Source organism: Marmota monax, unplaced genomic scaffold (genome assembly GCF_021218885.2).
Source record: "Marmota monax isolate L192 unplaced genomic scaffold, Marmota_monax_Labrador192_F-V1.1 WCK01_AAM20220418_F8-fsc00081, whole genome shotgun sequence".
Taxonomy (NCBI): domain Eukaryota; kingdom Metazoa; phylum Chordata; class Mammalia; order Rodentia; family Sciuridae; genus Marmota; species Marmota monax.
The window spans coordinates 3,482,289-3,508,288 of record NW_026695234.1 but is presented as its reverse complement, the minus strand read 5'-3'; the positions used below and the strand labels follow the sequence as shown (position 1 = coordinate 3,508,288).

Here is a 26,000-nt window from a genome sequence, read left to right as displayed (position 1 = left end):
GGGGGTCTGAGGATGTGGCTCAATGGTTAAGTGCCCCCCTGAGTTCCATCTCTGATACAAAAAAAAAAAAAAAAAACCAACCAAACAAACAAAAACACATAGGTTTCCTCTTTTCCGTGTAAGAAGATCTCCAACCCCGCTGCCTGGCATCATAGAAGCAGTAAATGCCCTCTAACATCATTGGTTCTCAAATGCAATTGATCATCTGAATGACCTAGGGCAGGTAGAAAAATCTACAGATTCCTGGATCCCCCGCCAAACTTATTAAATCACAATATTCAAGGTGACATCTGCATAAGGGTATTTTGAAAACACTTTCCAAGTAGTATGCATTGTAAACAAACTTTAGGTACTTCAACATGCTTTCAATATAGTTTTCCATTATTCAGTCAACAAACATTAATTGCACCTGCACTAGGGGGGAAAAGATGAAAATAGTGCCACCCTTACCTTTGAGGGGTTGGCAATATAAATGACCTAATGAGAAGATTTAATATTCCCAATGCATAAACACATCTGCTAAAGGTTTTGTCTTTTGAAGAATGTGTGGGTCCTCAGTACCCCATCATTGTTCATCTTGATCAAAAGGACAGACAACCTCCTTACCCCTTTGAGTTTTCATAGTTCTCTCTTTGAACTTGCTCTCCTTCTCCTTGGTATTAAAATAGACCCAAAGAGGAACAAGGATTTACCCAAAGTGAAATAAAAACAATATATCATATTTATATGGTGACTTCTGCGTCCCTTTTGTTCTATGCACATTACAGATGTAATTTTAAAAAATTCTCTTAATAGGCTGATATGGTGGTGCACACCTATAATCTCAGCCACTAGGGAGGCTGAGGCAGAAGGATCCCAATACAAGGCTAACCTCTGCTGGATGAGCACTCCTGGATTCTATCCCTGGTATAAACAAACAAACAAACAAACACCCGCCCAATTATGACATAGGTATTATTACTGTCCCTACTCTGTAAACAAGAAAAGGGAGAGACAAAAGAACCAAAGGCAGAACTTTTTCTCTGATATGCTGATGCTAACTCACAATAAGGGGGGCAATGCCCAGGGAAGAAAAGAGTCCATTTGAATTAGAGGGGAGGGAAAGGAGGAAAGGGGTGTGGGGCAGGAAGGATAGTAGAAGGAATCATTACCCTATGTGTATATACAATTACAAAACCAGTGTAACTCTACATCATGTACAACCAGAAGATTGAGAAGCTATACTCCATTTATGTATGAAGTGTCAAAATGCATCCCACTGTCATGTATAACTACTTAGAACAAAAATAAATAAATAAAAAATATTTTTAAAAAACGAAAAGGGAGAGACAGGAAAATAACCCACCCAAAAGCATATCCAGCAGGATTTACTCTTAAGCCTAGGCTGCACTGAAATTAGTGTAACTTCTAATTCCTGGGTCTGAGCATCTTCCCGGTAACCAATCATACGAGTGCTGCTTCACACCTCAGATTCAAGCATTAGGGAAGGATTGTGTTGCATCACTCACAGTGCCTGGTCGGGGTGCAAGCGCTTAGTAGGCGCTCGATAAATGGTAAGTAGATAGGGTGAGCCACCGTGGAAAGGGAGGAATGGATGGATGATGATTTCAACCAACCAACCAAGCAGCAGCCTGCGGCCTCGCTACCACTAGATCGCCCCCCCCCCTTGCCCCAAATAGGAGGACCCTCCATCCAGTTCTCCTTCTGAGTGACCCTCATCCAGCTGCGGCTCTGCGCTCTGTCCTCCCAGCCAGCAGGTGCCCCCAGGCCCCTGGCTCCTCCTCCTCCTCCTCTGTCACAGTCTCGTCCTCTCCCCCTCCTTCTGCTGCTTCCTGTTGCTGCGGCCCGGGCCTGGGTTGTGGGCGCCGAGGCGCCGGAGGCTTCCCGGTGCGCTCCGCAGGTAACCGCGCGGGCGTGCCGCCCGGCGGGTTGGGTACCGTCTGGCTCGGGCGCGGGGGTCCCAGCCCGTGCGGCCCGTGGAAGGGACCGAGGCGGGCGGGCGGCAGGGCCGGCCTGGCCTCGGGCCGGGAGGGACTCCTCCTGCCCGTGGGAGCCGGGGCCTCTGCGCCAGGCTCCGGGCGCCCGGCCGGGTGCCGGGATAACGGTCCAGGGCTCCGGGGCTCGGCGCCGGGCGTGGCCGCCTGCTGCAGGCGCGGCGGAGCGGGGATGTCACGGCGCTCTGCTCGCAGCCGGCCACGCCTGCTCCGAGAAGGAGCCAGCCCCTCGCCCTCCTCGCCTGCCCGGCCTGGGGCGCCCGCCGCCGCAGAGGAGCCTCGGCTTCCGAACCGCCAGGGCCATCGAGAGACCCCCAGTTCATCCACAACGCCGGCACCCAGACACGCAGCTCCCAAGGTCACAGAGTTGCATCTGCCATTTACAAATGTCCCTTCTTTGCTCTGGTGTGCCAGGGAATTAGGATTCAGAGAAGAGGACTCTAAAAATACTAATCGCCATGTCCAAACTGATCCGCCTTACTGGCCGTGACTCTGGCCTTCAAAAGGAAATAAGGGGAACCCTTCTTTTCATTCCTAATACTTTGTCTTTCTGTTCCTTGCTCTGAAAATTGGCCTTGAAGTTTTGCAAAATTTGTCTTAGAACTCCATGTCAGAGCTGGACTGGACTAGAGAGTTCTCCAAGTCCTTTTTTTTTTTCTTTCCTCCCGTTTATCTTCTGTTTTGTTTTTGTTTTAGGAAAAACAGTCTCTGCCATTGAAGTGATTTGCCCACACTCATGCTGCTAGCTTAGGGCAGAGACCCAATGAAACTTAGGTCTTTTATGGACACCTGCTGTTTTCTTGAATGGAAATCTGATTTCAGATGAAAGCTGTACAGAACTTGACCTTCATAAAGTCCTCTCTGGATAACATTCTTGGGAGTGTCTTGTGTATTGAAGTGTGTTGGTCCACAGATACTATTTCACTTGTCAGAATAGGGTTAAGCACTAAGAGTAGCCATGCAGAAAATTCCTGCTGAGATGAGACAGATACCTGAAATACTTTTGACTTTTTTTTTATTTGTATTTTCAACAGAGGAGCTAGTGAATATTAATAATGGCATCTTGGTCATTTTTGGATTTTATTTCTGTATGGCCAAATTCACTCAATAGTTGTTCTTTTTTTTTTCCCAATAGTTGTTCTTGTCCAAACTTAAATTAAGTAAAAATTCCAAAGTGTAACTTTATGATTTTTGTTTCATTTTTTTAACTGAATAATTGCCTTACAGGTTTTTTTTTTTTTTTTTTTTTTACATCTCAATAAAAACTCCTCTTGTGCCTCAAAATTCTTGTTCCCTAGTGGTTGATTTGGATTTCAGAATAGACTACAACTTGGATTTTTCCAGACACCCTTCCAGGATGTCTGGACTCTTGGTTCAGTTCTATATTTTAGTTTACCTCAAATTTTGATTTTCACTGATAAACCCGTGACCCAAATCCAAACCTCAGCTGAATTTAGTTTCAGCTTAAAACCACATGAAACTGTCACATGTCATGTGACTTCTAGCAGAAACCAAAGTGTTGTGCTTTTTCATGAGAACTATGCACTGAGATTTTTGAGATGTGAATACATCATCAGATATATGTACTGTATTTTCTGGGTATTATTGTCAAAGGTTGGTCATTGCCAGAGGGTTATTGTTGACATCTGCTCATTATAATATGTTGTTTTAGTCAGCATTTGTGTCACTGTGGCCAAAATACTTGACAAGAAAACTTTGAGGGGGAAAAATGTATTTTGGCTCACGATATCAGAGGTCTCAGTCCATAGATGGTTGACTCCATTGTTTTGGATCCAAGATGAGGAAGAACATGGTGGGGAAGGATGTGACAGAGGACAACCAGGAAGCAGAGAAAAAGAGAGAAAGGGATCTGTGAAGGGTGCACCCTTCCAGAGCACGCCCCCAGTGACCCATCTCTTCCAGCCATGCCCCACCAGCCTACAGTGACCACCCATTTAGTCCATTCCAACCAGGATGGACTGATTAGGTCACAGCTCTCACAATTCAATCATTCCATCTCTGATCATTCCTGTATTAGCAGACGAGCTTTGGGGGGACATCTCCTATACAAACCATAACGTATGATATTAGAATGCAGTTCCCAGTTTCATTTACAGTTTTCACCACTGGCCAACATGTTATCTCTAAGGACCCTGGAGTGGTACATATATAGCCATACTGCAATAGAAGATTCTTGTATATGTAGACAAGGAAGAAGCATTTCAGTAAAAGCGCTGCTTTTGAACTATTCGATAACAGTAATGAGGACCTGTATACAGAACACCCCAGTGCTGTTTTCTTAGGGTGCATCCACTGTTCTCTGGTTTTGGTCTTTTTGTCATAGGATGGCAGTGGCAATGTGTCTGCAGGTGCTGTGCAGTCTCTGTGGCTGGCTCTCGATCTATGCATCTTTCTGTCACCTGAATAAGCACCGAAGCTATGAGTGGAGCTGCCGACTGGTGACGTTCACCCATGGAGTCCTCTCTATAGTCCTTTCAGCTTATATTGGCTTCATCGATGGTCCTTGGCCTTTTACCCACCCAGGTAGGTAGAGGACATTAGGAATCTTTCCATAGCGATTCATGATTTCGGGGGTAGTTTTAGAGGAATGGGATCAAGGTGGTGGAAGATGTGTTGGTTTCTTCTGAGGCCTCTCTCCTTGGCTGGTAGATGGCTGCCCTCTCATATGGTCACCCCGCTGTGTTTGTGTGTGTGTCCTAATCTCTTATAAAGACATCGATCATAATGGATTAGGGATCACCCAGATGACCCTATTTGAACTGAGTTACCTTCTTAAAGGTCCCATCTCTAAATATTGTCACATTTTGAGGTACAAGAGGCTAGAGCTTTAACATAAGAATTTGGGGAACACAATTCAACCCACAATTCCACTGGAATATTAAATATTAAATATAATATAAATATATTATATTAAATATAATATAAATTCCATAGATTTTTTAAAAAAATTTCCTTAGATTCCCAAATTGAGTGTCCAAGTTTTCCCCAAATCTGTCAAATTGAGGTGAAAGGGTTTTTTAAGCTTTGTTTTATATGATGGTTCTTAATGGTTTCAAGCATATCAGATTCTTGCACCCTATGTGCTTGGACATGGGAATATCCTAATTTGGGGGGTTCTTTCCAGAGTCTGCTTTCAAAATGGTTAGTGCTACTAGTGTCCAATAACTTAATCCATTAAGTTAAGAAATTTATCTGACATTTAGGACAGAATGACCCAAGTGTGGAAATAGATCTTTATCTGGTTAAAGAAAAGAGGAAAGCCAGGCATAGTGGCCTCTTGCCTGTAATCCCAGCAACTCAGGAGGCCAAGGCAGTAGGATTGCAACTTTGAGGCCAGCCTCAGCAATTGAGTGAGGCTCTAAGCAACTAAAAATAATGTCTCAAAATAAAAAAATAAAAAAGGAACCTTAGCTCAGTGGTAAAGCTCCTAGGTTCAATCCCCAGTACCAAGAAAAAAATTTAAATTAAAAAAATAAAAGAGGAAAAAATCCTTGATTTTAATTGGAAGAACATACTGACTTGATTTTATAGTGTTCTATAGAGAGGACCCTGAGATTATTGACTGCGGAGAACACTCCTTGTTCTGATTCATTAGAACGGCATTTTCTGGGGCCAACATCATTCAGTTTGATAAAGATCAAGGTTTTAGATTTTAGTCTTTGTTGTTATCATTCAAAAGCTTGCGCCTGCCATAATTTTTTGTATCCTTCAGTGATTCTGTAAGGTTTGAAAGAACAATGTAGGATCACTGTGCAAGATGGCACAATCCCCAATTACTCAATTTGCTTCTGTCTTGGTTTGTTTCAGGCTCACCCAACACACCTCTCCAAGTTCACGTTCTCTGTCTCACCTTGGGCTACTTCATTTTCGACTTGGGCTGGTGTATCTACTTCCAGTCTGAGGGTGCCCTGATGCTGGCTCACCATACACTGAGTATCTTGGGCATTATCATGGCCCTGGTGCTTGGGGAGTCAGGCACAGAAGTCAATGCAGTCCTTTTTGGAAGTGAGATCACCAACCCCTTGCTCCAGATACGCTGGTTTCTCCGTGAAACAGGACACTATCACAGTTTCACTGGAGATGTGGTGGATTTCCTTTTTGTGGCTCTGTTCACTGGAGTGAGGATTGGTGTAGGAGCTCGCCTGCTTTTCTGTGAAATGGTCTCCCCCACACCCAAGTGGTTTGTGAAAGTCGGGGGAGTAGCGATGTATGCTGTGTCTTGGTGTTTTATGTTTAGCATCTGGCGTTTTGCATGGAAGAAAAGCATCAAGAAGTACCATGCCTGGAGAAGGAGGCGGAGTGAGGAACGGCAGCTAAAACATAATGGACATCTCAAAACACACTAGCCAAGGCTTGCTTCCGATATTGGATCGGACTGAGTCAGCCATGGGAACTAGGTCGGAAATCTGACTGTCGTGGAATCATGCTCATAACAAATTTCGGTTTCAAAAAAGGGCTAAATTTATTGATCACTTTGGTCAGTCTTCAAGCCTAGCATATACAGTATTAAAACAGTAACTTCTACAATGGCACAGTTGTGGAAAGTGAGAATCCTCAGTGATTGCTGGGAAGATGTCAGGATCATGAGGTAAGAACTACTGGCGTTTTCAAAACACAGTGACCTTGGGTCCTCTTATCCTTGGGAAGCATGATATTCAGATAGCCTTGAAAGAAACTGGAAGAAGTTTAGTACTGTTTCTTGTTCCTTTGGGAATTTCTTCAGCATATACTTGTTCCTGCTTTTCATGTAGCCCATTTATTTAAGTTCATTCCATGTACTATAAAGTGAGGGACATTCAGAAAGAGATGTACATTTGGCATTCTGAGCACTGATCGGAGAATTGGATCTGCTTAAACAAAACGTGATAAGAGGTGAGTGAAACTGGCAGTGGTAGGTGGTCACTTCCTGAACCTCCCTGTGCCCGCTGTGTTGGAGGTCCCCAAGACTACCCCCTGGGTTCCATAATTTACTAGGAGGACTTAGAGGGCTCAACATACAGTCTCACTCACAACTTTGATTTATGATAGTAAAAGGATACAAAGTAAAATTATCAAAGGGAAAAGGCACCTGGGACCAAGGGAAACCAGACACAAACTTCTAGAGTCTTCTTCCATTTGGATCACACAGGATGTGCTTAATTCTTCTGGAAATATTTTGTGACAACATATGAGAAATATTGCCTATCACGGAAAGTTATTAAAGACTCAGTGCCTAAGATTTCTACTGGCGACTGGTCATATAGGCAGCCTCTTGGCATGTAGCAAGATTCAAGATTCCCAAAAGGAAAACAGCATTCAGCACAAGCCCTGTTGTTCCCACACACACACAAAAATAAGGGACAATGAGCCAGTCTTTTAAAATTTTATTATTATGATGATTATTATTTACTTTTTGGTATTAAGGATGGAACCCAGGGGGTCTTTTCCACTGAGCTATATCTCTAGCCCTTCTAATTTTGAGACAGATTCTTCCTTAAATTGCTGAGGGTCTTGCTAAGTTGCTGAGGCTGGCCTCAAGTTTGTGATCACCCTGCCTCAATCTCTTGAATCATTGGGATAATAGGCATGTGTCACCATGCCCAGCTGAGCCAGGCTTATCAGTGAATGGTGAGAGCCCTTCATAATCTAAGTTCCCAGATGCCCATCAAGGGCCAACCTTGTAGGCCTTTCCGAGAAGAGCAGGTCGGGTCTGTTACATTAACTTTTTTTGCACAAAAATCATAAGAGCCAGAACTTTGGATATGAGATGAATGAGGTGTGGGTAGATTTACTGAGTCCTGTTGTACGGGTTTTGCCCAACCAGGAAAACTATGCCAGTTCTCGGGGCTTTTGTGCATTAATCTCCTAGGCATGAGAGGCCATGACTAAATTCCATAGGGATTTACCATGTGGATTCCACTGTGCTTGAGATGGGAGTTCAGGTTTCAGCTCTGAGTACGTGTTGCAAACTAGAACCAAAGACTTTTTAATGTGTGGCCTCAGGGTGATAAGGCTAATTTCTTTTCTTTTTTGCATTTCAGGTACGTTCCCTTTTAGTACTCTTACTACTTGTTGTCCTTTCTCTAAAACTGGTGCCAGTCTCTAAGAACAAACTAAAATGACAAGGCCAGTCTTGGAAGGGAATTTTTTTTTTTTTTTTAGTGTGATAATCTTTAATCTCACATAGGAGGAACATAAATACGAATTTAGAACAAGGGGTTAGGAATCAAGAATTCCTGAGTTTACTTTAACTGATTTTGCTATTCCCTTGCCAGATCATTTAAGCATGTCACTTGTCTACTCTTGTTCTCAATTTAAACCCCAGGTGAATGAATGAAATACTCTGTATTTCACAGAGATATTATGTGGCATTTTGTTAATGGAGGCCTTTAATGTAGGGTTTTTATGAAAAAGATGAAGTAGTATTTATTTATGTATTTATTGCTTATTTATTTTTACCATCTTATTTGATCAATGGTGATTGGTTAATCCGTTGGTGAGTAAGCAAATAGTGCTACTGAAGTCAAGGTCAACAGGAAGTATCAGTCCATGGCCACTGGAGATACTAACCTAATAAGTGGTCTTGAAAATGAAAATCATTGGCCTCAGAAACTGAGGACAGGGAAGCTCTAATACTGCATAAAGTTATTACTGCAAAGGAAAAAGTAACTTTAAAGGCACATTAAAACGACTGTAATTTAGTTAAAGAGTTTTGCTGGACATTGAAATAATCTGACAGCGTCTCCACCTCTTTATGATTAGTATCCCTAAAATGTTGGTGAACTTCTTTCCAGCAAAATTGTGGGCAAAGTAGGATGTGGGGGAATGCTGATTTCAGCAAAAGCCTAGCAGAAAAGAGTGGCTTGGCGCATGAACTTAAAATAAAAAGAAAAAGCTGGCTGTTGAATTTTGGCACTCTGCAACCTGTTCCATACCAGACAAATGAATAGGCTTAATCTGGTACCAGTTCTTTTCTCCCTTACCCATCAGACGTAAAGGGATTGCAGATCTTGCTGTTGGGGTACTCTCATGGGAATGTGTTTGTTTTTGTTTCATAATGAGAAATCTGAATAAATGCTGGGTGGGGGGGATCCCTCATTTCAGCTCTTTTGGTTTTGTGCTAATAACTGAAGAAATTTCTCTGGGAGAAAAGTGTGAAATGAAGATGACTCAGCAGTTAAGGTGTTGAGTTTTTGCACTACAAGTAGATAAAGGGCTAATTAACCTGTGGTCTGGCCTGACAAAATGAAGTACTCATTTGCATTTGGATTACTATGTAATAATAACTAACACTGCTCAAGAAGGATTTATATTTCGATAAGATTTGTACTAAATTTTATAAAAAATAAAATAACATTTTATAAATTCAGAGTCTGCCCTTATGTCTTTGTTGAGTTTTGCCAAGAAGTTACAAAATAAATAAAAAGAGGAAAGAAGCCCAGTAGTTGCCTTTGACTTATAGAAATGTTGATTCCTGTTTACATTTACTGGTAAAATATCTCTAATCTGCTGTTTAACATTAATCATTCCTACAATATTTTTATTTGGGGGAGAGGCAATAACCAACATACAGAAAAGAGTTTGCCAAAAGAGGAAGAACTTAATTCTTTCTAGTTCTGCCACCTGTTTGGGCAGTTCCCTTGAATATGATGATGTTGAATGGGTCCTTGAAGACAGAGCTTCTGGCCATCTCAAGGCCTGAACTTCCAGGGCCTGTAACAGTCCTTGACACATAGTAGGTACATAATAAGCATGCTGAAAAACTGGATGACAGAATGAGGATGTGGTTTAGAATAACTCCTATTGGAAAAACCTCTCAAAGAGTCTGATTAGTGGTCTGGGTCACCACTGTCACTTTTCTGGGCATAGGACTCTAACCTAAGGGAGAGTATTCTATGTGGGCCAGCTTGACTCTTCTGAAGAACTTTCATACACAGAGTCTTTAGAATAGTGGCTCTACCAAAACTGTAAGTTGTTGCTTTTATCACTAGTGTTTTGTGGGTGATTATAGAGATTTTCATTATTAAAAAAAAGTGTAGGGGGCTAGGGTTGTAGCTCAGTGGTGGAGTGCTTGCTTAGCATGTGTGAGGCACTGGGTTCACCACATAAAACACCACATAAAAATACTGTGTGTTCATCTACAGCTAAAAAAATTTTTTAAAAGTGTAGTTCTGGGATGAATAACCATTAGTTTTTCAATTCTTTTTTTAACCATCTTCTGAAGCTTTCCCACAGCCTTCTTTGCTCACAGCTAGAACCTTAGGTCTGTTAAGTTTGGAAGGATCTTGACAGCCCTTTGCCAAGAGGTTTTGTATGCAAGGAAGAGAAGGTGAATTAGGAAACTTTCCCAGTTTGTTTTATTCCTGAAGCTTAAGTACTGAGGCACACTTGAATGGAAGATGGGAACTCATTTTTAAAATGCATTTGATGAGTCATGGGGTCCAATTCTTTGCATATGTATATTGTAACATTGTTAGAATAAGGGAAAACAAGACATTTAGTACATTTATGGACAATTTCTTAAGTTAGGGGATAAGGTGTGTATTTTGCCGAATATGGACCAATGGTGAACTCATTCTAGTTATGTATAGAAACAATTTAACTGGGAGTCTCCAGAATAGAATTGTCATGTTGGGATGCACCAGCAGGTGGCAATGTGTCCAGGTCTAATCATAGGAAAGTGGCTTGGAACCCTAATCTGCCTCTATTCTTTCCAAAAATAAACATTACAAAATTAGCTGGCTGTGCCCTGAACTTTAAAAAAAAAAAATCCAGCAAAAGGAGAGTCATCATTGGCTCTGTTTATCTTTTCTATTTTTTTTTTTTTTTTTTTTTTTACCCCTTTCGAACGTCAGCTTGAACTCATGCATCTATTCAGGGATAATGATCCTTTCATGAACTGTTGTGGAATGACTTTTAGAAACAGCATTGTTAAGAGGTAATTGTTTCCTCTCTCCACATCCACTGTTTATTAGACTGGATTTCCACAAAATGGCTGAAAGTCTCTTTACCACCGACGCAGGTTTAATCTCAGAAGTCAGAAAAGAGTTGGATAAAAGGGATAGCTACTTTACACAGGAAGATTGGAGAACTATATTTGTATGTGGTACTCCAATTGTCACAATGCTGAATAATTTCATCATAAAACTAGATAGTTATCTAAAGTGTCTACCCTGTACAGAAAGAAACCAGAAAAATAATTAAAATTAAGAAGGCTTCAGAGAGAACCGGATGCTATTTACTGAATACTTATACTTTATTTTCTTCTCTCTCTTTCCACAACAAGCTTGTTAAGTCGCTATGGAAAACACCATGCTTCCTCAATTTGGCAAATAATACACTTCGTTTTGCCAAGGCAAAACAGCCTAAAAGCAATATTTATACCAAGAAACGCTGGCCCTAGTCCCCAAATCCTTTCTTGCCAGCCCTTCGGACCTCCCTCTTCCAGCCCAACCCTGGCAGCCAAGGCTTGTGCGTGACGGGCTTCCTTGGAGGACGAGGCCAGCAGGTGCCTCAGGTGAGCGGTCATCGCCAAAACTTGTCTATGCTGGGGTTTGTTCCACGAGAGAAGGAGGCACCCGGACCTGAGCTCGCGTCCAGCAGTCAAAAGCATGTGATAAATGTTGTCAGGAAATATGAATAAGTACATCCTCCTCAGGAATAAAAGTTTCCAGGACAAGTGGGGCGGATAATATCAAAGACCCTATATCGTGAACTCCTTGGGATTGGAGAGAATGCTCCTTGAAGGTCGGCTGTGTTAAAGCCGACTCGGTGCAAGTCATTTTCGAAGGTGCACACCCCAAGCACTCAGAGGGCCGGAGAAACGAGGCGCCCTGGGTGGGATTCCCAGGACCAGTGGGCTGCCACTTCCCTCGGGCCCGCAGAACTACTTTTTCGCTCCCTCGAATATGGCTCGGCGGAGGCGTCCGCGCGAGGGCGGCGCGAAACCGAGACGGCGCGCGGGCGGCGGATGCGGGGCGCCGGCGGCGCGGCGGAGGGATCCCGGTGAGGCGGCTTCCCGAAGTCAGAGGGGAGGAGGCCCAAAAAGTCGGCGGGGGAGGGGACGAGCTTGCTCCTTCGCTCGCTCGCGGTGGACGCGCCGGGGCCAGGGAAGACAGAACCGGAACCGGAACCCCGGCGCGCGCTCGTAATTGTCGCGCGGCCCCCACCGCCCGCGGCCTCCTCCGCCCTCCACGCGCGCTCCCGTGAGGGCCCCCAGGACCCGGCGTGCCGGCCTTGCGTTGGGAGTGCTGCAGTCGCCGCCGCCGCCGCTGCCGCCGCCGCTCCCGCTCCTGGGCCGGGGCTTCCAGGCCGGGCCAGACGGGGACTTCAGCTCCTCGCGGGAATCGTCGCCTGCCGGAGTGTCGGGGAGGAGCCGCCGCCTCCGGTGCGGACTGCGGAAGAGTCCGGGCCTTAAAGGGATGGGGAGCAGCCTGCGGCGCTGAGAGACCCGGTTCCTGTCACCTGGGGCTGCGGGACCCCCTCCCCCTCAGCACCCGCGACTAGACCCTGCGCTTGGATCCTGGTGGGGGCTGCGAGAAAGACCAGAGGGGCCCTGGGCCCGGGGACATGGGGCTGCTCGAGACCGGCGCGGGACGGCCCGAGACTCGGCCGAGAGTGCGGCCGCGAGCCGCCGGCAGTCCCAGATAGAGAGCCGGGGCCAGAAGGTCCGGTCCTGCCGCGGCTGGCAGTTCGAGGCCCGGCGACTCCGGAGCAGTAGGCGACGCCCGTCCCTGAGCCAGTTCCACCCCAGCCCCGGAGGGATTCTCAGGTCCCCTCCCCACGGCTCGCGGACTTCCCTCTGTGACGAAGTTTTCTCCTTGTGCCTTCTGGAGGATTTTATCGCTAGCTCTAGAACTGCCTTCCGCTGACTCTCTGGGTTTGTTTTGGGAAATAACTTGTTTTGCTCCAATCCGCATTCCCTTTCCTTGACCCTCATCAATCGGATGTTCTAGATGACTGAATGGAGTTTTGAGTTGGACTTTTGTGTCCCCGCCGGAATCGGGCCTGATCCTAGAGCACTGGGGGTGGGGTGGAGGTGTTACCTTAAAATGCAAGTTGGATAAAAGGAGGACCTCTCGCCAAGGGCCCCAATGAGTGGCACACAGTCGACTATCACGGACAGGTGGGTATGAATTCCTCCTTTGCTTAGCCTCGCTGGATTTGGCCCGATCCAACAGGAAAGTCAGTGATGGCAGATTGCCTTTGGCGGTGAAGTTGACAGGCATAGGAAAAAGGAGCTGTGCAATTAGTCTAGGGGTTCGGCCAAGTTATCCGGTTGATTGAATTTGGAAATGTAGTGCTTTTTGGAGAGAAACTTTCCCCGAGAAGAGTTAGGGGAAACCACGATTGTGTTTTTCTGTCTAAAGTGTGCATTAGAATTCTGTACCCATCTTGAAGCAAGAGGAAGGTCATTTTGGGTGAAGGTCAGTTCTTGAAGTCCATGGGTATTGGTGCATCATTGGATTTACTTCTTAAACATTGTTACATTTTTGAAATTTCTATCCTTGGACTTAATTTTCAGCCTGCTGCATGGTGATTTGTGAACTTGATCTCTTTTGAGTGTTGACCCGAAGTGTTTAATTATTAATTGTCTAATAATTTTCCAGAATGTTGACATTGCCAGTAAATCAAAGGCTCTTGCCGGAGGCAGAATCCAGGAGCTGAAAGCAATGAGGGAAAAAACTGTGGGACTTGCCTTTAATTATATATTTTCATATTTCATCTCCCAGAAACATTTAAGTTTAAGGGATGGAAACTCTAAGCAAGGCGCAAGCATGGCAATTGGATTTTGTTTACTTATCAATGTTGCAGGATGGTGTGTATAGATTATGTGTGGTTGAACTGGAGTTCCCTTAGTCTTTAAGAGTTAATCATAAGTTAAGGGATAAAAGCATATTGGTTCCTTTACCACATTTTATTTCTGAATTTAGTTAGGACTATATTACTCCCAAATTTCAGTCAGCTCACTTTTATATTGAAGTCGGCCTTCAAACTATTACATCATAAAAATAGATCAAATAACTTGAATTTAAAGGCAAATCTCAGGTGAAGAGTGCAACAATAGTGTTCCTTCAGAAAGTAGTTTAATTTCCTAATAAGAGGGTTTCACCCAATTGTAAGACTCATTTGTTGATTTTAAAAGGGCCAAATTCCATTATCATACCATAACAGCTACTCCAGAAACAGAACTTCCTCTTCCTGTTGATGGCTTTGCAGTGTCACATGAATGTTCACCTAAAAGATTCCATTAAATATTTAAACTATTTGTTTATCCATTGCATATTTTGGTAAGTGGGCTTTCATTTTCAGTGAATAAATTTTTAATTTTTCTGAGAATACACTTCACATGAGTAGTGTGTTCTTGTTTTATTCTAGTTATCCCTATTTCTTTTCCTTTGAGGGTGTTTTGCTTCTGAGAAATCACTTTCACGGGTGTGTGGATAATTGTTTTCCTGGTCCACTCAATTCTTGCCCTTTTCGTTGGACATGTAGACAAGAAGTCTTACTAGGAATTGATGTGGTGTTGATTTTCATTGAGGTGCTGGGTGTTTAATTTGTAGAAACAAAACTTAGGGTTACCAACTGATTCCTTACAAAAGTCACTTAAAAGCCCCCAAGAAATGATATTTCTTAAGCATTGCTTCTCAGGTGTCTCATTTTTTGGAAATAAAATCTTGGGATTTGTGTCCTTTTTTTGTAAATTAGATAGTGTAATAATATTTAATAGCCATGCAATTACTGAAAGCCTGTTCTTTGCCAGACATTGGGCTGGGCACAAAAGATAATTATTTTAAGATTAATCTTTAAATTGTTTTGAGGATTAACAATGGTCTAGGTGCTGCTCAATGAGGTAATTTTTATTTTAAATTTATTTTTAATTTTTAAATATTAATTGTTTTGGTAGTGGGGATTGAACCCAGGGATGCTTGAACCACTGAGCCAATGTCCCCAGCCCTTTCTATTTTGAGACAGGGTCTGGATAAGTTGCTCAGGCCTCACTAAGTTGCTGAGGCTGGCCTCAAACTTGCAATCCTCCTGCCTCAGCCTCCTGAGTCACTGGGATTACAGGTGTGTACCACTGCACCTGGCTTATTTTTTTTAAACATACTATTTTTTTTTTTTTTAGTACTGGGGATTGAACTCAGGAACACTCTACCCCTAAGCTATGTCCTCAGTTCTTTTTTTCATTTTGAGTCAGGGTCTCATTAAGTTGCTGAGGGTCTTGCAAAATTGCTGAGGCTAGCCTCTAATTTCCAATCCTCCTGCCTCAGCCTTCTGAGTCACTGGGGTTACAGGCTTGTGACACTGTGCATGGCCTTTGACATATTTTTCTAAAAGGTAAAGAAACAAATCAGAAGCTGCTTAATTTTGCTGAGAACTGTTTCTTAGGAATTTATTCTAATATTTTAAAAATGGGAATTATTATATGACTTTTTTTTAAACACACCTTATCACCTTATTCTATAAAAAATTAAGCAGCCATTTCTCTTCAAGAGAGTGATTCCTGATTTGAATATACATTGAGGTGAGATCTGGAAGTAATGGTTTTGGTATTATTTCTATGCCAGGGTGCCTTAACAAAATTATAAATGTAGAATAATTTCTAGCTTCCTCTCAACCCTACCTATTTCATTTTTTTCCCCCACTATCTGGCTCTAATTTGTGCTGGGTGTATTTTACTGATTCTGGGACTATTGGCAAATTAATAGTGCCAGTGTAGCTTTTTAGAGATCCTTTCAAGTTTGAAGTACTCTATGTGGTATGGCTTTGTTCTGTAGAGTGTACAGAACCACCAGGCCAGCTGTGTGAGTTGGAGTTCTTTCATTGTGGTGCTTCTGACTACAGAGTCTGTCTGTCCTCAGTTGAAATCAGACTAGCTGGTTTTGGGCGTTGTTCTGTTTTGCAGTTTGTGGCAGGCGACACATGGCTGAACAAGATAAGAAGGGTTTTATTCTTGTGTTAGGGACGTGCTGGGGCTGGGATGGAATTCAGCTATGTTTAGTCTCTGATTGGTCACTTTGGATACTTAGAACTCTGTTACATCCTGTTATTATTTTGCAGTTAAATTAACACATTCATTTGCTCCTTTCTTTCCCCCTTTTTCTTTTACTCTTCAAACCACTTTTTTTTTTTTTTTAAACTTAAAAAACTCAAACTACATTCATGGTAGCTATTGTTTCTATGTGGTATATCTGAGCAGCTTTAAAAAAAAAAAATCTGGGACCAAGGATGTAGCTCAGTGGATGAGTGTGCTTTGCCTGTGATGTACAAGGTCCTGGGTTCAGTCCCCAGTACCACCACCAAAACAAACAAAAACAAAAAAACAACAACAAAAAATTAAGTCATTGATGTATGTATACCTTCTGGTCGCTTGCTTTGTAACTTCTATGAAAACCAGAAGACTATATAAGTTTTCAATATTTAGAATGAGCATTTGAAAAGTGGTAGAAATGTCTGATTGCTGGTTTTTAGTCTACATTAATTGCAGCCTTCAGACCTAAAGTATATCCTAATTGTTTCTAATCTTCCTTTCTTGCCTTTCTTCTATTCCTGAGAGCTTTTCCATGCTATGATAATTAGAGTTTCTTTTGAGGGATAATAAGGAGAGAGTTCTCTTTCAGTGGACTCCATAAATGATTTTATGACAGATTCCATAACTGAATTTTCAAGTACAGGACAGGGCAGGAAAGTTATAAGGGTCTTCCTTGAAATAAATGGATCTTTGTTTTGTCTGTGACTTATGGATTTTTCTTGTTTTTGATTTGTAGATAAAGTTTTTTGATTGTAATGGAATTTTCTTAGCACTGAAATCAGCTTTAAGCTTGTTTAACTCAAGCAAACTTTTAAAGTGAATGTGGAGACCTGTAACTTTATATGCATGTACTAAGTAATTAGCATTTTTATTCAGGATACTTTTTCTGCCACAGTTGCCATATAATAATGCTTTTGGCTAAAAAAAGAATTCATACTTGTCTGCTGTATTTAAGGTTGTATGAGTCATTATCTGCAAGGTGAAATTACTTGTAACATTTTCTTGTAAAGCTAGTCGGTTGATTAACACAAAATTGAAATAGGGGATAAGGATCACAGTGCTAACTTTGCAGTATTTTATTTTTTAGTTTAGTTTTTTTTTTTGGGGGGGGGGGTACTGAGAATTGAAACCAGGAGTGCATTACCAGTGAGATACATCCCCAGCTTTTTCTTTTTTTTTCTTTTTTTAAAATTTGTTTTATTTTGAGACATGCTCTGGCTAAGTTTCTTAGGGTCTAAGTTGCTAAGGCTGCCCTCAAACTTGCCAACCTCAAGCTTGAGATCCTCATGCTTCAGTCTCCCTAGTTGCTGGGGTTATGGGCATGTGCCACCGTGTTGGGCCTGCATTGTTTTATTTTTGTATTTTAGTTCATTATAAAATCTTGGTTCATATAGGAATGCAGTAGTGCATCCACTTGTACATTTTTCTATGAGTCCATATATAGAGTACAAAGCAAATTTTTAAAAAGTATTAAGTCATGTAGTTTTACTAATGGCACACTTTTAAGAAATTTATTCTTTGAATTGACAAGAGAAATTTTATTTGAAATCATTTCAAAAGTATGTTAACCTGGTGCTACCACTTAATCACTTCTGTGGTTCCCAGTTGTCAACATATAGTCTATAATTTTGAGTTGACATGTAGGTTTATTTTTGTTTTTTTCTAAAAACTACTTTTGAATTTTCAAAAAAAAAAAAAAAAAACAAAGTATGAGGCAGATGTTCATGGAACCTATAAATTTTACATTGTAGATATTCTGTGAGCAAACAATTGGAAAAACAAATCTTTGAGTATACATATGTGATTGCCATGGGTCACAGAAATAGCAGGATATTTGAATGGTTCACCAGAGATAATTTGAGGCATTCTTCTGCAGCTAATAATTTTATCTTATTATAGACACTTATTACCATGCTAGGGGTCTTGCTCAGTGGTAGAGTGCTTAGCTAGCATGCAAGAGGCCCTGGACTCTGTACTCAGGACCACACACACATATTAAAAAAAAAAGTTATATAATCGTTTCTCTCCTAGAAAGTGGCCTGCCATGTTTTCAGAAATATGGAACAGAATTAACTTCATTTGGTCTCATCTGTTAAAACTTGGTTTTTATGATGTTTTAAAGCTTAATTTGAAGACATGCTCCTTTCCTTTTTAGTAATTTCCTAACCTTCAAAATAGGGCCATTTGAATAGAAATCTTAAAACCAATAAAATTATAATTTTATTTTTTTGTTTTGAATAAAATATGTTCATGTATGCAATGGTATCCTATGGTATTGTAATTTTTATTTATTTATTTAGTGTTTGCAATATTTTCAGTTCAACATTAAGGGCAGATCCTGTGTTTGTCATTACACAGTAAGACAACATGGAGTTTAAGAAAAGATAATAAAACAGGAAAGGACAGGCCCAAGATTTTAACCTGGATTATCTGACTTTCAAGTTGCCCATTTTTCATTTTAAATTATTGTCTTTTTATGTGTATTATTTTTCTGTTATATTTTAATTACTTTCCAAATTCACCAACCTCACTTGGATTTTTCTCTTGCAGGATTCTTTCTTTCTGGTACTCATCTATACTAACTTTAAATATCTGCCTCCAGAGATAAAGTGTCTATCACTTCCTCAGGAGACTGAACAGAAAACTGATAGGTCTTAGGAAGATTTTCCTGATCTTTTTTGTTTGTTTATTTGTTTTGGCACCAGGGATTAAACCTAGAGGCACTTAACCACTGAGCCACATCCCTGGCCCTATTTATTTATTTATTTTTTTGAGACAGGATAGGTTACCCAGGGCTTTGCAAAATTGCTGGGGCCAGCTTTGAACTTGGGATGCTCCTGCCTCAGCCTCCCGAACTGCTGGGATTATAGGCATGTGCCACTGCATCTGGCTGATTTTCCTGATCTTTAACCCAAACTTTTCTATTTTCCTTTCTTCCTCCATCATCATCACCACCACCACCACCACCACCACCCCCCCCTGGGGATTGAACCCAGGGGTGCTTTACCACTGAGTTAGTTGTAAACTAACTTTTAAAAAAAAAATTTAATTTTTAAATTTGAGACGGGGCCTCACTAAATTGCTGAGGCTGTCTTTGAACTTGTGATCCTCCTGTCTCAGGCTCCTGAGTCCCTGAGATTATGGGTGTGTGTGTCACCGTGCCAGCTCAAACTTAACTTTTGGATTTTCCTGTACTTATATGTTCTTGCTATCCTAAGCTACATAATGCTCTCTTCCTCTTTAATGTTTATATGACTAAATGGTTCAAACAGTTATTCATCACTATTTCCATTCCACTACCTTCCTTATTTTTTGCTTAGCTACATTGTATATTTTCTGTTGATCCATTGTCTAAAAATCAACCTGTCTCTGTTAATATTGTATTAGCTTTTTCCAGTTGCTCTTCTAGAACAATTTTTTTCTTTAGTTTCTCTCCTAGTACAAAATATAATATTCTGTATTTTATCTTTATTTATTTATTTATTATTTTTTGGGTACTGGGGATGAACTTGGGGGCATTCAACCACTGAGCCACATCCCCAGACCTGTTTATGTTTTACTTAGAGACATCATCTCACTGAATTGCTTAGCACCTTGCTGTTGCTGAGGCTAGCTTGAACTCACCATCCTCCTATCTCAACCTCCTAAACTGCTGGGATTACAGGCATGCACCACTGTGCCAAGCTTGACCCATATTTTAGAGAAGCAAAAATTTTACAGTGATTCAGAAGTCTTTGATTCAGGAATAACCAAAAATTACCAGGTAGAAAGATTTTCAGTTTTAATTAACTTTTATTTCATGTCATTTGCGATGTTAAGGATTGAACTCAGGGCCTTACACATCCTAGTCAAGGACTCTACCACTGAGGCACATCCTCAGCCCCAGTTTTATTTTAGGTAGTTTTCAGAATTAATGTAAGAAATGTAGCAATCAAATGAAACAAACATATAAATAGTATAATTAACAAGTCAACTAAACAATTACTGACATCATAGAAGTCTTCTTTCCAAACTTATGATTTCAAATAAGTGCCCTTAATGTAACAGATGTTTTAATTATATGACAAAAAAGTAGACTATAGAAATTTTAAGTGTTAGGAATCAGTCAGGCGGTTGGGTTGTGGCTCAGTGGTAGAGTGTTTGCGTAGCATGTGTGAGGCACTGGGTTTAATTCTTAGCACTGTATGTTAATAAATATAAAAATAAAAGTCCATCAACAACTAATAAAAATATATATTTTAAATTAGTTAGATGTGAGATAAAACATCTTTGAAGTGAAGATATGACTGTAGCTTTAAGATAAAATATCTGTTGTAATATTGTGCGATACATCCGAAAATTGTTACTTTTCCAGTGTTTTTTTTTCCAGTCTGTTACCTTAGATTGTATGTTGTTTTTTCTTTGTTTCATTGTTTTACCTTTTTGTCTCCTGTTATTTATTTCTGTTAGTGAAACTGCCTGCAATGTTTAGCAGTATTTTTTCCAGCAAAATATATAATTCAAATTGAAATATTTTACTTTGATGCCTTTATATTTGTAAGAATTGTTACTAATGACAACACTATATCAGAAAAAATGCATAAACTAATACTTAAGATTATAGAACTCTTGATTGTTTTATCTGTAGACTGTTTTCTTTGATACTAATTGAGTATAAGATTATTTACATGGATATCTTTATGTTTTGTTAGTTATTTTAGAATTTTGGAAACATGCCAAATTTAGAGAATTTTACTTTTTAATTTATAGTGTCTGGGATATCAAGATAGCCATATATGAAAGATATTTCTAAGACTTCAAGAGAATTTTATGAAATCAAGACTGAAATAATTTTTATTTTTTTTAATCTGTAAAGATAATACATAAATTGATGCTGAAGGTCAGATTCTGTGCTCAAGTTACATAAGCATGTGTGGCGTTGACTTTTATTCAAGAAGAGACTAAGTTTACCTTATTGAGTTAACATGCACCAGCACAGCTGACAGATTCATACCAAAACAGGATCTTTTACTAATTCGAATGCTGAGTCCTGGTTTTTAAAATTATAATCACATGACAGGCCTGGGTGGTTTCCCAGTGTTTAGAAACAAGCAAATCTAATGGCCAGTGAAAAATTGTTTCCTATCTTGGGACTGTGAGTTCATGCAGAAATTAGAAGTATATAAGAAAATTTGGTTTAGTTAATGCTTATACTCTGAAAAATAAAACCAAAAATAAAGATAATGCTCTCAGACCACTGTTTTGCTCAAATATTACATATAAATGCTGATTTTCATTTCATACATTTAAAAGAGCAGAGAGGATTTTGTAGATTTTCCATGAATTCTGAAAATGTAGATTATTTTGTTGTACAGAAACTGTTGGAGACTATCAGTATCTGAAGGAACTGTACCTGAAATTGATCACATAATGCTGAATATGATTATATGTTGTCTGTAAGAATAGGATCTCTCTCCAGTACACTTTAACATACATAGGAAATTCTATGAAGGTGTATAACCATATTCTTCTATAGATTTTAGATGGGTTATCTGCCTGTGTTACAGACACAAGCTGATATATTGTGGTTTGCCCAGTGTAGCTTCTGTGGTTTACTCAGAGGAAGTGGTTCTTGTGGGTGAAGGTCTGATCCTTTTAGAGATTGTTGGTGGTACATGCACTGTCAGCTTATTTCCTGTATTACTGGCTGTTTGGGCAAGACCTTCTCAGGGCAAGTAAGTACTACTGAAGGGGTATTTAAATATTTGTAGTGGTAGGTAGATTATGTTGTATAATATCTATCTCTCCAGTGATGGGAAGATTAAAATAATGTTTGTAAAGTGCTTTGAGATCCTAGAATGAAAAATGAAGACATAGTCATTTTTGCAGGTTACTGCTATGTATACTGCTCAATCGAAGTAAGAACATGTAATAAAATGTTGTTCTATCAAACTTGATTTCTGTAACAATTGAAGTGTTGTTTAATTTCCAAAGAGTCAAAGGCCAGCTGCAGTGGTGCACTCCTGTAATCCCAGCTGCTCATGAGGCTGAGGTAGGAGGATTGCAAGTATGAGGCCTGTCTCAAATAAAAAATAAAAAGGTGTCTGGGGGTGTGGCTCAGTGGTAGAGCAGTTGCCTAGCATGTGTGAGGCACTGGATTCTATCCTCAGCACCATGAATAAACAAACAAACAAACAAATAGTATTGTGTCCATCTACAACTAAAAAATACTAAAAAAAAAAAAAAAAAAAAAGAAATAAAAGGCCAGGGGATATATCTAATATCTCTAGGTTCAGTCCTCAGTACTGATAAATAGGAAAAGTCGTAACTAGAATTTTTCCTTCTTTTTTCTTTCAATTCTCCTTTTAAATTTTACCCTACATAATTTAACTTAGTAGAGTATCTTGTATATGATACTGGTTAAGGCCTATTCAGAAAACAACAGAGCAAATTTATTCATCAGTTTTATTGGAATACTAAAATAATGAAATTTAGAGATTTTCCTTTTGAGACCAGTAGCTATGCTATCCATATACAAAACCCTATATTTGCTTTGCTGAAGTCTGAAAATAAACAAAATGATAGAATTGAATATGTCGTATGCCTTATTTTGGGGTATGTAGAGAGGAGGCTTTCTTTAAATATGAATTGTCAATTTTTTCGTTCCTCGAGGGTAGGAGGATAATTCTTAGTCATTTTAAAGTAATTATTTGCTTTACTTTCTTCGATTCTTTTTTAATATGGAAAAGCATAAGGAAGAAAAAAATGGCTTAAATGATCCAACTGCTAAATGTTTCTGCTCAGGTTAAATATACAACACACAGAAAATTCAAATAATATGTAATGGTATTAAATAAAAAGTTTTCTTTTGATCTTGCTTCTATCCCAATGCATTCGTTAGTTCTTAGATACTCTCCTCAGTGGTAACTACACTTATTGGTCTATATCCAAAACATTTAAAAAATATGCCACCCTCTCATTTTAATATTTTTTTACATCTGTATTCCCATAGTAGGTGGACCTATCAGCTTTTGCTAGATTATGCTGCCATATCAACATCTTCAAACTGTAGTGTCAGGATTGGCTGCAGCATTGCTTCATGTGTCTTATTTTGGAACCCTGAGTGAAGAAACATTACCTGCCTAGGATACGCCATTATCTTGGCAGAATAAAATAGCAAAGAAAACTGATGCAAATATTAGTTTATATCACTCAGTCATGGTGTACATCATGTCAGCTCAAATGTCATTGATTGAAAAAAGGTAATATGGTCAAACTGATTGTTTCTGAGGTAGGAATATATACTCCTCCCACAGGTGGCATTATAAGTCACATGGTAATGGGTAAGGGCATGTAATCCTATTAAGGAAGGAAAGAGAAAGTTGAATAATTAAGGACAATAATATAATGTACCATAGGAGGTGCTCCATAAATGCTTGTTTCATGGGTTGTTTTGAGTCTGTGAACAATTTTTTAGCTTTTTTTTTTTTAAGTGGAAAATTTTTAAGCATATACAAAAGTACAGAGAATGGTATGTTGAACGTTCCCATCATTAATTTCAACAATTATTAATGCATGGACAGTCTAGGTTTATCTATTTCTTTTGTTCTAAGTCCCTAAGGAATTATTTTGAAACAGTTTCTAGATATCATAATTTTACCCATAAATATTTTACTGAGTATCTCCAAAAGATGATGTCTGAAAATGTAACTTCTTATAGTAAATTCTCACTGTATTATGGTTTGAGGTCCTGGGGCTGTAGGCTGATAGGTGTCAAGTGGGAGAGGATGTTCATGGAGTGTATCTGGAATTTGATAGTGAGGGCTTGTTTTGATTTCATTTTGAAATTTCTGGAGGAGGCTTACAATAGAATGTCATCTATTTTCCAGCCTTTACTCCACTTTAGAGTGAGTGTGTGTGTAGCAGAAGCAGGTAATTAACCTCTGGAAAAAATAACATTGCAACAGATTTGATTTGCAGGAGGTTTCATTTCTCACTGAGCCTCTATTGGGATGATGCCAGTTGAAAGGAATCCCAGCTCTTAATGGCTCCAGCTCTTCTGGGAGCTCTCAGTCAGTGATGTTATTTACTCTGGAGAAGAACATCAGAATCATTTATAAAAATTCTGTGCTCACCTATGCTATTTGTTACACTGAGAAAGGGTCTGTCATATCTTCAAGGCAATCTCTAAGATGATATAAAAGTAAGAAAGTAATTTTATCTAATTTTAGTTTAGAAATCATTAAAGCCACCCACTTTCAGCAGCTCGAGTTAATTTATTAGAGCACCCGAAAGCCGCCATTTTGGATTCTAGATGTCAGTGTCATCAGTAAGTTTACTTGTCATTTCCATGGTTGTAGGGTGCAAGAGGTATTATGTTATAGATGTAAGATTATTATCAGTTTTATAGGATGTTTTCTTTTGGGGGAAATAGTGGCAAGCAAATTAAAGAGATAATCCCCTTTTCAGTTTATGGATTGGTAGGTGACAATGAGGTAGTCAAAGAGTTTACATAGCTTAGTGTATATATAAATTATTGTATATAACACAATGAAAGTATCTTAGTATTACTGTCAAATTTATTTTCTTAATTGGCTTGTCACTGTGCATAGAGACACTTAGATTAGTCTTTATAGGTATTAGCCTTAGTTAGATAAAAGTTATATTGTTAAATTTATTTCAGAATCTTTTTAGGAAGTATAGGAAAAAAATGGTCATAACTGGCTTATAAATAAAATTATTTAAATTTGGGTTTTTCTTGCCATTGAGTTGATTCTGTCTTTGGTTGTGTGGGAAAATATAGTCTATTGAAAATATAAAAAACTGCATTTCCCCCGTGGAGAATAACTCTTTGGTTTGCTGTTTTTCTTATTATTTTTCTATTTTATCACAATTGAAAACATTATTTTTTAGAGATAATAATTTGTCAGTACCTTTGTTAAGAAAATGTACTTTAGTTGCATTTCAGTTTTATTTGCTAGTAGGTAATTTGGGGAAAGGTTTGTGGTTTCTAATTAACTGTATTTACCCAGAAATCCTATATGATTAGAATTCTTGTGACAGTGTTTAAAGTAAATTGGGTGTGTTGCCTGGATGTGAACAGTAAAAAAAAAAAAAAAAAAGAGAGAGAGAGTGAGAGAGAGGGGAGAGAGAGAGGGGGGGAGAGAGTGAGAGAGGGGGGGAGAGGGAGGGAGGGAGGGAGGGAGAGAGAGAGAGAGAGAGAGAAGCTTCCTACCATGCAATTATAGTTTAATAGCATACAGTGTATTAGTCTATTTACAAAAATGGGAATTAAGTCACATATGCCCAAATATTACTAATTATATTAATTCTGACTCCCCTGTCAGGAGTTTTCTTGAGTATTCTTTAAAAAATATATATATTTAAATTGTAGATGGACATAATACCTTTATTTTATTTATTTATCTTTTTATGTGGTACTAAGGATCAAACCCAGGGCTTCAAACATGCTAGGCATACTCTCTACCACTGAACCACAACTCTAACCCCAAGATAATTCTTTTTGTCAGAGATAAAAAGTACCTTTTAACATGAAATCTGTTTCAGCTCTGAATTTAATATATGAGGGTGTGTGTATGTGTTTATTCTTTGCTCTTAGAAGAGAAGTAGAAAGGAACTGAATGAGGATGATGTTAGTGTCTGGATTTTGGTGTCAGATTTGTTCTGTTATTTACTAGCTGGGAGACCTTAGGCAAATTTTCTTTTCTGAACAGCAGTTTAGTTTTCTCATCTATAAAATATGGGAGTATACTTATTTTGAAGAGTTGTTGTGAAGATTAAATAAGAAAGTGTTTTAAGTATCTGGCACATAGTTAAAGGTAAGCCATAGTAGCTGTTACTGTTTAAAACCTCAGAAATTAGTTATGTTTTCCTAAGCCTTACATCTATGCTTTTGAAATGATTTTGAATTCACATGTATTTTCAGCTGCTGCTGCTGGAAAGATAATTATTCTCTTCCCCACTTGCTGTGA

General features: G+C 39.6%; 2 protein-coding genes across 10 annotated transcripts in view; both read left to right on the top strand.

Moving 5' to 3' along the window:
• Window positions 1-1,786: 1,786 nt before the first annotated feature.
• Window positions 1,787-9,365, top strand: Tlcd5 (TLC domain containing 5). Its single transcript, XM_046438727.2, has 3 exons — window positions 1,787-1,900; window positions 4,339-4,538; window positions 5,823-9,365. Exons 2-3 carry the CDS (start codon window positions 4,340-4,342, stop codon window positions 6,359-6,361), a joined length of 738 nt encoding a protein of 245 aa, XP_046294683.1. The 5' UTR covers window positions 1,787-1,900; window position 4,339; the 3' UTR covers window positions 6,362-9,365.
• Window positions 9,366-12,982: 3,617 nt separating this feature from the next.
• Arhgef12 (Rho guanine nucleotide exchange factor 12) overlaps window positions 12,983-26,000 on the top strand; it is a 159,005-nt gene continuing 145,987 nt past the window's right edge. For 5 of the 9 annotated variants that reach the window (XM_058577125.1, XM_058577124.1, XM_058577126.1 and 2 more), the window contains exon 1: window positions 12,997-13,119. Coding sequence is in view for 2 of the 9 variants with exons in the window: in XM_046438586.2 (XP_046294542.1) it covers window positions 13,088-13,119 (32 nt within the window). In the remaining 7 variants the exon portion in view is untranslated. Of the gene's footprint in view, window positions 13,120-26,000 lie in introns of all 9 variants that reach the window. The other 4 variants (XM_046438586.2, XM_046438584.2, XM_058577129.1 and 1 more) reach the window with 3 other exon arrangements.